We start from the raw sequence: 13,357 nt of genomic DNA, 5'->3' as shown, positions 1-13,357 counted from the left end.
GTAACCGATAACAGTTACAAATACATAATAATCCAACTATTTAAATAATCACTTTAAGTGTGAATGGTCTAAAATACACTAATTAAAAGACAGATACTGTCAGAGTGGATTAAAAACAAGACCCAACTATATGTTGTGTACAAAAAATCCACTTTAAACATAAAGGTACAGACTGATTAAAAATGAAGAGATGAAGAAAGATAAACCATGCTAACACTAATAAAACCTGGAGTAGCTACATTAATTTCAGAGACAGCAGATCTCAGAACAAGGAATAGTCTCAGGCAGAAAAAGGGGCATTACATAATGCTGGAGGGATCACTTCTGCAACATAATAACCTATGTATATCCACCTAACAATAGAGCATCAAATTGCATGATTTAAAAACGGATAGAATTACAAGGAGAAATAAACAAATCCACTAGCATAGTTGCAAATTTCAACTCACCTCTATCACTTATAGATCCATCAGACAGAAAATCAATTAAGGGTATAGCTGAACTGAACACGAACAAAAAAATCAACTAAATCTAACTGAATATTAGATCTACTTGAATATAGAACACTGCATCCAACAATAGCAGACTACTCATTCTTCTCAAGGTCATACTGATATTCACCATGACAGACCACATTCTGGGCCAAAAACACACCTTAACAAATTTAAAATAGAAATCAGGGCTTCCCTGGTGGCGCAGTGGTTAAGAATCCGCCTACCAATGAAGGGGACAAGGGTTCAAGCCCTGGGCTGGGAAGTTCCCACATGCCGCGGAGCAACGAAGCCCGTGTGCCACAACTACTGAGCCTGTGCTCTAGAGCCCGTGAGCCACAACTACGGATGCCCGCGTGCCTAGAGCCCATGCTCCGCAACAAGAGAAGCCAACGCAACAAGAAGCCCACGCACCACAACGAAGAGTAGCCCTCACTCTCGGCAACTAGAGAAAGCATGCACACAGCAAGGAAGACCCAACGCAGCAAAAAGTAAATAAAATAAATAAATTTTTTAAAAAAAGAAATCATACTGAAGTATGCTCCTCAATGACAATGGAAATAAACCTAGAAATCAATAACAGAAAAACAGCTGGAAAACCTCAAAATACTTAGAGGTTAAATAAGGTACTTAAGTAAAATATAAATAAATGAAGAAATCTCAAGAGAAATTTAAAATACTTCTAACTATATGAAATTGAAAATACAACTTATCAAAATACATGTGATGCAGCAAAAGCAGTGCTTGGGGAAAACTTACAGCATTGAATGCACATATTAAGAAATGTCTACAATTGGTAATCTAAGCTTCCACCTTAAGAAACTAAAAAACAAACAACAAATTAAATTAAAATAAGTGGGAAGAAAAGTAAAAATCAGCAGAAATCAATGAAATTGAAAGTAGAAAATCAGTAAAGAAAAATCAATCAAATCAAAAGTTAGCTCTTTATTTAAAAGATCAGTAAATTGATAAGCCTCTAGCCAGGCTACCCATGAAAAAAAAAGAGAAAACAAATTAATAATATCAGAAATGAAAGAGAATATCAATTACTAACATCAGAAATTCATCACTACTGAATCCCACTGATACCACAAGCATAATAAAGAAATATTATGAACGACTATATGTCAACAAATTTGCTAACTTACATGAAATAAACCAATTCCTTGAAAGGCACAAGCTAACAGGACAAGAAATAGATAAGCTGGATAGGCTAAATCTATTGATATTAAAGAAACTGAATCAGTAATTAATAAGCTTCTAAATCAGAAAGCATCAGATGCAGATGGTTTCACCAGTGAATTCTACCAAAACATTCCAAGAAAAAAATGATGCAATTTCTCTACAATCTCTTCCAGAAAACAGAAGCAGACAGGGCACTTCCTAGCTCATTTTATGAAGTCAGCATTACCCGTATACCAAAACCAGACAAAGACATCACAGGAACGGAAAACTAAAGACCACTATTTCTCATAAACATAAATGCAAAAATCCTCAACGAAATGTTAGCAAATTAAATCCACCAATGTATAAAAATAATTACACCCCAAAATCAAGTGAGATTTATTCCAGGTGTGAAAGACTGGTTCAATATTTGAAAATCAATTAATGTAATACATCATATCAATAGGCTCAACATGAAAAGTCATACAATCATCTCAATAGATGCAGAAAAAGAATTTGACAAAATTCAACCAGATAAAAACACTTGAACTATGAATAAACAGAGGCTTCTTCAACCTGATAAAGGACATCTACCAAAAAACCCATAGCTAACATCATACTTAATGGTGAAAGACTGAATGCCTTCCCCTCAAATCAGGAAAAAGACTAGGATGTTTGTTCTTGATACTTTTAGTCTACACTGTAACAGAGGGTCCAACGGGGGAGATTACAGAAGAGAAAGAAATAAAAGGCATCCAGATTGGAAAAGAATAAGTAAAATTTCTTCTGTGTGCAGATGACATGGATCCTGTATATAGAAAATATTAAGAAACCCACTAAAAACCTATGAGAAAAAATCATCAAGTTCAGGAAAGTTGCATGATACAAGATCAACATACAAAAACAATTGAATTACTGTACGCTAGCAATGAACAATCTGAAAACAAAACTAAGAAAACAATTCCATTTACAATAGTATCTAAAAAGAATGAACTAGGTAGAAATAAATTTAACAAAAATAGTGTAAGACTTATACAATGAAAACTACAAAATACTGCTGAATGAAAAGATATTCCATGTTCATGGAATGTTAAATTTTAAATTGTTAAAAAGGCAATACTCCCCAAATTGATCTACCTATTCAATGAAATTCCTATCAAAATACCAGTTGACTTGACTTCCCTGAAAAAACTGAGAATTCTTTAGAAATTCTGGTATAAATTCTTCAGAAATGGTACTGACATAAAGATAGACATGTAGATAAATGGAATACAACTGAAAGTACAGAAACAAACTCTATGTTTACAGTCAATTAATTTTCAACAAGGGTGCCAACACAATTCTGTGGTGAACAATAAGTCTCATCAATAGCACTGGTACACTGGATATCCAAAGCAAAAGAATGAAGGTGACCTCTTACCTCATACCATACACAAAAACTAACTCACAATCGATCACAGACACAAATGTGAAGAGCTAAAACCATAAAACTGTTCGAAGGAAACAGTTATAAATCTTTGTGATCCTGGGTTAGGCAACAATTTCTTAGATATGATCCAAAAGCTCAGCAACAAAAGAAACAAATAAATTGTACTACATCACAACTAAAAACCTAGGGTCTTCGAAATTAACAAGAATAAAAAGAACCCATAGGAGAAAATATATTCAAGTCATGTATCTGATTAGAGACTTGCATCCAGAATATATAAAGAACTCTTACAAATCAACAACAAAAAGACAAACAACCCAATTAAAAAGGATTTGAGAAGACATTTCTCTTAAGGAGAAATATACATGGCCAATAAGCACATGAAAAGATACTCAACATCTTTAACTATTAGGGAAGTCCAAATCAAAGCCACAATGAGACATCACTTCCCAACACACCCGATGGCTATAATCAAAAACCAAACAAGTACTGTTCATGATGTGAAGAAATTAGATCCCTTATACTTTGCTGGTGGGAATGTAAAATGCTGCAGCCACTTTGGAAAACTTTGGCAGTTCCTCAAAATGTTAATCATAGAAGTACAATTACCATATGATCCAGCAATTGCACTCCTAAGTGGAAATAAAAAAGGATGTCCATAAAAATTTATACATGAATGTTCTAAGCAGCATTGTTCACAAGATCCAGAAAGTGGAAATGATCCAAATGTACATCAATAATGAACAGACAAAAAAAATCCAAACAATGGAATACTACTCAGTCATAAAAAACAAATGAAGTACTGATACATGCCACAACATAACAGAACCTTGAAAACCAAATGCTAAGTGAAAGAAGCCATAAATAACCACATATGATTTCTTTATGTGAAATGTCCAAAGTAGAAAAATCTATTGAGACAGAGAGTAGATGATAAATGGGTCTTAGTCTGGGGGGAGAGGGAGTATTGAGAATGGGGAGACACTGCCAAAGAGAACAGGGTTTCTTTCTAGATTGATAAAAATGTTCTAAAATTGGATTGTGGTGATTTGTACATTTTTAATTTTATATGTGAATTAATCTCAATAAAATGTTAAAATATATACATCTATCTAAATATATAGCTTTATTGAGATAGAATTCACATGCCATAAAATATATGGAATTAAAGAATGTATTCTTTAAAACATGAGGAAAATGTGAAAGGAATCAACCTGTTTTAAAAAAAAAAAAAAAAAAGCATGTAGTAGGAAGATGAGCTAGCTGACCCCTGCAACAGGCCACCTGAGACATGATAGAGGCTTGGACAAGAGCAGTGTTGGTAAAGAAGAACATGGATAAAAATGGAAAGACTACAAAGGCACTTGGGAAGACCTGATGATAAGCCAGATGTGAATGGTGAGGTAGGAGCAGGCATTAACAATAACTTGAATTATGCATTTGCTTGTTTGCTCTATTTCTACCAGAAGTTGGTATAAGGTTCACAAAAATGATCTTTAAAATGGGTCACAATTATGAGTAGAACCCTGCAAGACTGGGAGAAGGTTGGTAGGGAGAAGGGAGAGGTCATTCCAGAAGGTGGGTGCAAAAGCACAGACACATAAGAGCAAGAAAAGGTAAAGCTTAGGTGCAGCAGAAGGGAGATGGATGGTCTGTAAAGGCCTGCGGCTGGGAGGGCTTGTAGGCATTAGAGACCACTAGAGGTTTTTAACTGAACAGAGATGTGATTCTCGCTTGGCCTTGAAAAAATAACCCCAGCACCAGTGCAAAGAACAAACTGGGAAGGAGAATGACTGGAGACCAGTTGACCTATAAAGGCAGCCACTGCAGGAAACCAGGAGAGACCTCTGTAAACCATGACCGGGACTGCTGCTCTGAAACCCTGAGTAGGCTGGACAACAATGCAAGAAATAACAACTAAAGAAAGTTGGTTGTCTAACTGTGCTTCCACAACAAATTACAAATCTGGAACCCAAGCAACCTATGAGTACTGATGTATTCTGCATTTACCCACCTCCACCAGCCTAAAGAGGCCTACAGGGCAGAGGGCAGTCTGGGGCTCCTCTGACCCAGTGGAGTTGTCATATTCCCTGCAGGCTGCTAAGAGCACCAAATTTTGGACTCGCCTCTAATAAGCAAAGGCACCAGGGAGATTCCTTCACCTGCACCAGCCTTGAACTCATGTTTTTCTTTGCACTGCTTATTGCTGGTTTGACAGTAAAGCAAAGCAAAGCAAAGCATATATAATGTTAAACAAAACTGAGTTGTCACCTTGCCAATCCTGAAAGGAAGTGGGTCAATTTTCTTAAGAACCCATATTCCCTAATAGCTGATTTTTACATTTCAAGGGACAAAACATTCTGAATTTATCAAATTGACTTATATTCTGATTTCTTTTCCCTGACCCATCTGAAACCTAACTGAAAGACTTTCCAGACATTTTCTAAAAATTTACTTTCAATGTGCCTTCATTTAGGTCAAAAAAATACAGAATATGGTGCACCTTACTAGCTGTACCTACAATGCGTTTGTATCTAATGTACTGCTGGTTCACCTAATGTAACTGAAATGCTGGCAAGACTAAGCTTACCCAAAAGATGGTAGCGTTCATGGCTCTAATCACTCCACTGCCAATCTACTTTCCAGCTGAATTTCTCAATATTCTGCCTGTCATGCCACTACAACCACACTTGCCTTATGCCATTTCCCCAAAACACCACACGTGTTCCCATGCCATGCCTTTCACCATGCTCTTGTCTGTATGAAATAATAAACAAATAAAAGAAATAACTCATCATACTCCAGAAGGCCCCCTATGAGCTAGATCGATACTCAGTGAGCAATTTATATTACCCTCTCGTCTGATCTCCGCAGTAGGCATACAAAGTTGGTATTATTTTTACACAGAAGAAAATTGAAGCACAGAGAAGTTTGCCTAGGAACCCTCACTAATGTCACATTCCATTGCAAAGAATGCCTTGGACCCCTTTCATCTGGCAAAACCCTAACTTAACCCTCAGAATCCCCTTCTGGAGTCTTCCAATCTCCCCAGATATAGCTATCTTATGAACCTTGGGGGTACTACAGCCCTTTGCTCTCGCCAAGCCTTTAAAGTTAGCATAACCTTTTTTTTTTTTTAATTAGTTTCTGCTTTATAACAAAGTGAATCAGTCATACATATACATCTGTTCCCACATCCCTTCCCTCATGCATCTCCCTCCCTCCCACCCTCCCCATCCCACCCCTCCAGGCGGTCACAAAGCACCGAGCTGATCTCCCTGTGCTCTGCGGCTGCTTCCCACTATCTATCTACCTTACGTTTGGTAGTGTATATATGTCCATGCCTCTCTTTCGCTTTGTCACAGCTTACCCTTCCCCCTCCCCATATCCTCAAGTCCATTCTCAAGTAGGTCTGTGTCTTTATTCCCGTTTTGCCCCTAGGTTCTTCATGACATTTTTTTTTTAATTCCGTATATATGTGTTAGCATACGGTATTTGTCTTTCTCTTTCTGACTAACTTCACTCTGTATGACAGACTCTAGGTCTATCCACCTCATTACAAATAGCTCAGTTTCGTTTCTTTTTATGGCTGAGTAATATTCCATTGTATATATGTGCCACATCTTCTTTAGCCATTCATCTGATGATGGACACTTAGGTTGTTTCCAGCTCCGGGCTATTGTGAATAGAGCTGCAATGAACATTTTGGTACATGTCTCTTTTTGAATTATGGTTTTCTCAGGGTATATGCCCAGTAGTGGGATTGCTGGGTCATATGGTAGTTCTATTTGTAGTTTTTTAAGGAACCTCCATACTGTTCTCCATAGTGGCTGTACCAATTCACATTCCCACCAGCAGTGCAAGAGTGTTCCCTTTTCTCCACACCCTCTCCAGCATTTATTGTTTCTAGATTTCTTGATGATGGCCATTCTGACTGGTGTGAGATGATATCTCATCTCACACCAGTCAGAATGGCCAGCATAACCTTTTAATCACCACTATCTTCCTCGCTAGATTGGGTGCTGCTTAAAGACAGCAATCATGACTTAACTCGTTTTGCACTTCTGCTTAACCGATTATAGGTGCTCAATAACTGCATGTCAAAATTCAATGACCACTCTTCCGGCAAACTGCTATTTCCACCTTTCATGATCCATTTAACTTCTCCCAACAAGGCAAGTGAAAGAAAGGAATTGAGCTTTAACAGCAATCCCACCGACTGGCACACATCCTCTATCACAACCCTTCCTCCCACTGTATTGTACTGCTAATGCATCTATCTCCTCCCAAGGAGGTAGCTCAAGGGCAAGATCAACATCATCCACAATTGTGTCTCCCAGGGCTTAGCAAGGGAATTGGAAGACCAAGAAAATGCTCAAAATTGTCTAACTGAACTGAAATAGTCCACAAAACTAACCTTCTAAGATAAAATGGGCAAGGGGAAAAATTGTTCCAGATGCACCGCTTTAAACTGAAGAAGACTCAGAGTAATAAGGTGCATTGTCAAGGCAGCTTCCAAAACTCTCCGCCTGACAGCTGAGTTGACAGAAAGGAATCACAGAGCAAGAACAAAATCTGGAAGCAACTATCACACAGCCGGTTTAATGACCTTGGCTCGTCTAGAGATAGAACGTAAGCCGCATTTCTGTCTTCGGCGCCGAGTAGGGCCACTTTTACAGGTAAGCTTTTAGGCAAGGAGAGCACTATATAGCTGCAATGCTTGGGTGGGGGAGGGGAAGGGCCCCCAAGCCTCTCGGCGGACACTGACGTCAGCCCGGACACTCGACCTTGCAACCCCTTCCTAGGACCGGCGGCCGCCCGCGTCGCGCCCCTCACCTCGGTTCTCCTCCTCCAGATACCGCACCCGCAGCTCGTCCTCCTTCTTCACCTCAGAGCTGTAGCCCCTCCGCCAGGCCGCCCCCCCGGCCGCGGGTGTCCAGCCCCGAGCCCAGGTCGCCGGGTCGACCCGCGGGACCGTCCAGGAGCCGGACAGCCTCCACCCAGGGCCAAGCCGCGCACAGCAAGCGGCCACCAAGCGAGCGCGGCCGGCCTGCAAGGTGCCCAAGGCCCCGGGCGCCGCTGCCGCCGCCGCCGCCATGTTGACTGTTTACGGCGTGAGCCTGCGGCTGCTGCCCCGCCCCCGCCGCGCGCAGGCCAGCCCCCCGCACGCCGCAGGGCCTGCCCAGGCCCCGCCCCCAGCTCGCTCCGCCCGGCCACGCCCCTAGAGCCTCCCTCTCGCGCCAGGCTCCGCCCCGAATCCTCGCCCCGCCCAACACCGATGACTGAGCGTTCCAGGTTCCACTTTCTCAGGAGTCCCTTGCCTGACAGGAGGTGTAATCGCTTGTACAGCAAAGGCAGGGAGAAAGTAATTCTCCAAGGCTGTGGAATATTTTAGGGGGAACATATTCTATAAGAACTCCCCGGAGAGAGTCGCCTCCCTACACTCCCTGGGCCATGCCCTGGGGTCATGAGTTAGCAGCAAAGGTGAACTAAAATGTTTGGTCTCGGGTTTGGCTGACAGGGTAGCAGCTCTGCGTGGGACTCCAGTTTACTCATGTATATAAGGGCCAAGGGTTATCGGTTAAACATGCCTATAAACATACATGAGGCTTACCATACAGAGTTCAGGAAGGTAGTGAGAACAACCAATAAAAACAAGGGTCCTCAGCCCACCAACGCAAGCAGGTGGCACGGCCCGTCCCGGAGTCTAGTCCTAATCAGGAGCCACCATCTTAACAAAGAGGCTCAGCCAAACCTTATGCTGAGGTGGGATTTAAAGCATAGAGGCCCTTCCCTCAACCAGAAACGCAGAATATCAACTTAGAGTGTAGGTGGCCATCAAAGCACACTGTATACAATTTTCTCCTACCTAGCTTTTATCAAATCTCAACGGAGAAAAGGCGTGTTTGGGAATATTGTTTGAAAAACATGCTGCTACGAGAATATTCCCACTGCCACACAAATTTCTGCTGTTGTGCACTGATTACATTTTTGAGTATTAAGCAAAACTTCCTCCAATGTTAGACCCTCAGCTTTATCCAAAATGAAAAGAAAAAGCCAGTTGGGTTCCATTTCTGTGTCTCCTGTGAGAACGTTGTTGAGGGCATCTTTTATTCTATCTTCTGTAAAGTGCCACTTGTGAAGTCTCTTGAAGTTGAAGAAAAGGAAAAACTTTGCTTCCTCTTGTATCTTTCCCCTTTTCTTATAATCATGTTCACTTTTTCTGCTAAGAAACTCAGAATTCTATTTACAGTTCAACTACTGCAATAATTGCAATATTTATTTACTGTTTAAATATTTATTAAATATTAATTTAATATTTTTATTATTTAATCAATAGCTATTTAATTAAATATTTAATTACTGTTCCCTTGTATTAGTTGCTAATTGTTTTGGTATCTTTATGTTGGCTCATCAAGAGATTGTAAATTCAAATAAAGGAGTTACAGAACACTTGACACAGTACTATTTGAAATAATATAACCTCAGAAAATACTTGTGATTGATTAGGACAACTGCAGAAAGCTAATCATAGATTGTTTATGTTATATTAGAAATCGGAGTAAGAAGGATGGCCTATGGTTTTGATGAGCACAGAGCCAGTTGAGAAAACACCACTTAGGGACACTTGCTTCTTCCCTAAGTGTTGTGACTCTGGTCTTTATTGAAAGGAGTCATGTGGATATGCCCATCTGTGAAGAAAATTGATTCTTGAAAGTTAGTGCAAATAACAAATATCACCATGACTGTGACAGCCTGTCGGGGGTGACAACTAATAGAGAATTGCCAAGTGTCAGGTCGGACATGGCTTTGGATCGTCTCTCCACAATTGCTTTGCTTTGAGACATCCATGCGCTATTTAAACACTCCATGCTTCCATGTCTTCATCTGCAAAATAGCTAGTATGATATCTATTTCACCTCAGAAATTCTTTAACTTCAATTTCTTCATCTATAGAATGGGAAGGATTATGCCCATTTTATAGGGTTGACAGCATAAGTATGTGTGAAAATTAATAAAAGGAAACTGCAACTAAAATAGGAGTCTGGAAGGCCTATAGAGGGAACTCTCACATCCTACGATTCATTGTCAATTACCCCAAGCATGAAGAGGACAATTACCCCAACAGGAAGCTGGTCAGTTACTTACCCCAGGAAGTAACCTGCGCTCCCAAACAGGAAGTACAACTACCTTACTACCACAGGGGAGGAAGGAAAACTTCCTTCTTGCCCAGCAACAAGCCCAGCCAATAGAAAACACCATAGCTCAGCCAATGAGGAGCCAGTGTCACCTGAACTTTTACTTTACTGCAATGAAATTTTATTTTTTCTTTGCTAATAACTTCTTTTCCTTGTCCCACCCTCCTTACTATAAAAGCCTTCTTTGTTGTGTAACCTCTCCAAGTAGCTCTTGGTTTGCTAGATTTCATAAAGCCAATTAGACCTTCAAATTTACTCAGTTAAATTTTGTTTTTTAATACATTATGCCCATTTTATAGGGTTGATGGCATAAGTATGTAAAGCACTTGACATCAAGAAATGGGAACAGAATAGATAATGTTAATGACCATTTATCAACTTCCTTTTTAATCCATTCCAGACTTTAGATATGTTATTTAATGTCCAGAAAACTTCAAAGTTGGTATTGCTCTCTCAGTTTTGCAGATGAGTACACTGAGATTAAGTTACTTACCAAACCCTACAGCTAATAAGTCATGAAGCTGGAATTTGAACCCTGATATATCTGACCTCAGTCCCCATGTTCTTAATCACTGTTTTGCACAACCTCTCAATAAATCTTAAGGTGTCCAATAAAATTTAATTTCCTTTGGTTCCTTCTACTTTCCAGTAAAAGATGTGATCTGGGAACAATGAGTATCAGTTAGGAGAGGAAGGTAGGGCTGGTGTTTGCAGAATTCTATTACTACTACAATTGCTACCATTCGTTTACAGGATTTGGGATCTTGCCTCCAGCTAGCTCTCAGCTAACAGTCTTTTTATTCTGCCACATCCTGACATTTTTCTAATGCTTACTTCTATGTAATATTAAACGTGTGCAATACAGGATGACCAACACTGAGCTCCCGGAATACAGCCAACCCCCAGTGGCAGGAGCCATTCCTCCTAGAACACAGCTCTGTGCACAGAACACATAGGAGGGCATAGGTGTCACCAGTAAAATGAAACACCAACATGTGACCAACCACAAGTGGAGAGACAAAAATAGCTTAGCAAACACTATGTGAGGAACAAAGCAAAGCTTCTGGGCTTTTTCAAAATGAGGGTATATTTTAAAACTGTCTTACCTGAAACAATCAACGAGAAAGTGGTATATCAGAGTAAAGGCTGGACCACCCATGAATGTGATGGCTTAAATAAGAGAATGTTAACCATCCAGACATGGTAAAATGGCTCTGCCACCTTCGACATGGGACTTCACTTCTGGCTCTGGGTCTAGAGTAGCTGCTCCCTGCCACCAGCAAGACAGAAAAGATGAAGGGAGCACCCAATTCTATCAAGGCACCTGTTCCTTCTACTCACCTCCTGCAACCACACAGTCTCCACAGCAAAGGGGGCCCAAAAATATAACCTTGTGCTAGGCAGCCATATACCCAACTACAATTCTATTACTATAAAAGAGGGGCATTGCAGATATTCTGGAGCACAATCTGCTACAGAGTCTTTTTTCTTTATTTTTTTTTTTTTTGGCTGCATTGGGTAATCGTTGCTGTGTGTGGGCTTTCTCTAGTTGTGGCAAGCGAGGGCTACTCTTCATTGTGGTGTGCGGGCTTCTCATTGCGGTGGCTTCTCTTGTTTTGGAGCACGGGCTCTAGGCACGCGGGCTTCAGTAGTTGCGGTGCATAGGCTCAGCAATTGTGGCTTGCAGGCTCTAGAGCGCAAGCTCAATAGTTGTGGCACACAGGCTTAGTTGCTCCACGGCATGTGGGATCTTCCCGGACCAGGGATCGAACACTGGCAGGCGGGGATCAAACCCTGAGCCACCAGGGAAGTCCCTACTACAGAGTCTTTTCATTTTTCACTTTTAAACCAAAACTTTCATGAATCCTAAGATAAAGATTCACAGCCCTAAAGTATGATAGGTTTCACAAGAAAGAGCTGGAACTACAAACTGAATACTGTCTTTCCACATAAGCTATCTAGGAGCAATTGCTAATTATATGTTTCAGAATTGAACGATAATATAAAAGACAAGTGTATGAAATTGTGTATACAGTTACAGTCATGTTAAATCTATGAGGATCTACGTATACAGTTACTCATGGGAACAATTGTAATCTACATGTTCTATGATATAAAAATATGAGCAATTGTGCACATTGACAATGATCAGAAAATGATAGAAATATATACATATAATTGCATTCATGGTAAGAAATATATACATATAATTGTACTCATGGTAAGATAGTTGTCTGTGTAATTTTCTATAAAGCTTTTTAAGTATTAAATAGGCATTTTAAATACTTGTAACTTTAATTTAAGGTACAGAGAATGGACAGGGTACATTTCAAGAAGGATACAAAGTTTTACTCATGCTTAGTCCCAAAATAAAAATTAAAACAACAGCCCCCTGAATTTCTTTGGATCTCTTTTTAATCCCCAGACTCTTGGAGGTTTTTGGTGAACCTCTCCCAAGGACATTGTCCCCAGAGAAAAAGTATGGCAGAGGACACCCTCTTTCATTCTGCCCTGAAGAGGTCTCCTTGACCAGACACCATACTCTATCCCCCACCAAGATTATGTAGGTCACATTTATAGGTGCCAAGTACAACCATGTGTGCCTGTGAGTTCCTGAGACCTATGAGACAGAGAGTAGGTGTTGCATAGACATGGAAACTGAGGGTTTAAATTACTGAGAGTTACACAGTTATATGTTACACAGCTGAGACTCAAACACTTGACTCCAGAAACTGAGTTCTTAATTATTACCTTGTATTATCTACTTTTCCCAAATAATCATCAGGGCTTTACCCTACCCATCCCTACCCCCACTCCCATCTGTGGGGAATTTGGCCAATCCCTTCTTATCCTCTCATTTGGAAACTTCACCCTCTGCATTAGATCCTGTGTGATCATGATTTCCCAGATATTGCCTCTTCCGCCTGCCAACCCCATAATTGTCAATGGCATATGCACTCATACACACAAACAGACATACACACCAGACTCTGAAGATACATGCCATCATTGTCTAGGGATGGGGACATTGGGGGATGATAGCTAAAGAATATGTATGTGGCTTCTTCTGGGGG

General features: G+C 40.3%; 1 protein-coding gene across 2 annotated transcripts in view; it reads right to left on the bottom strand.

Annotated features, from left to right (window-relative positions):
• AUH (AU RNA binding methylglutaconyl-CoA hydratase) overlaps positions 1–8,250 on the bottom strand; it is a 164,192-nt gene extending 155,942 nt beyond the window's left edge. The window contains exon 1 of one of the 2 annotated variants that reach the window (XM_081237696.1): positions 7,921–8,250. In XM_081237696.1, the coding sequence (XP_081093822.1) occupies positions 7,921–8,182 (262 nt within the window). In that variant the 5' untranslated portion in view covers positions 8,183–8,250. The remainder of the gene's footprint in view (positions 1–7,920) is intronic. The other variant, XM_081237695.1, reaches the window with a different exon arrangement.
• Positions 8,251–13,357: the final 5,107 nt, after the last annotated feature.

The sequence above is a fragment of the Mesoplodon bidens genome, assembly GCF_964165515.1.
Source record: "Mesoplodon bidens genome assembly, chromosome: 6".
Lineage (NCBI taxonomy): Eukaryota > Metazoa > Chordata > Mammalia > Artiodactyla > Ziphiidae > Mesoplodon > Mesoplodon bidens.
Note: the sequence above shows the minus strand (reverse complement) of the source record. Positions and strands in the feature narration are given on the sequence as shown.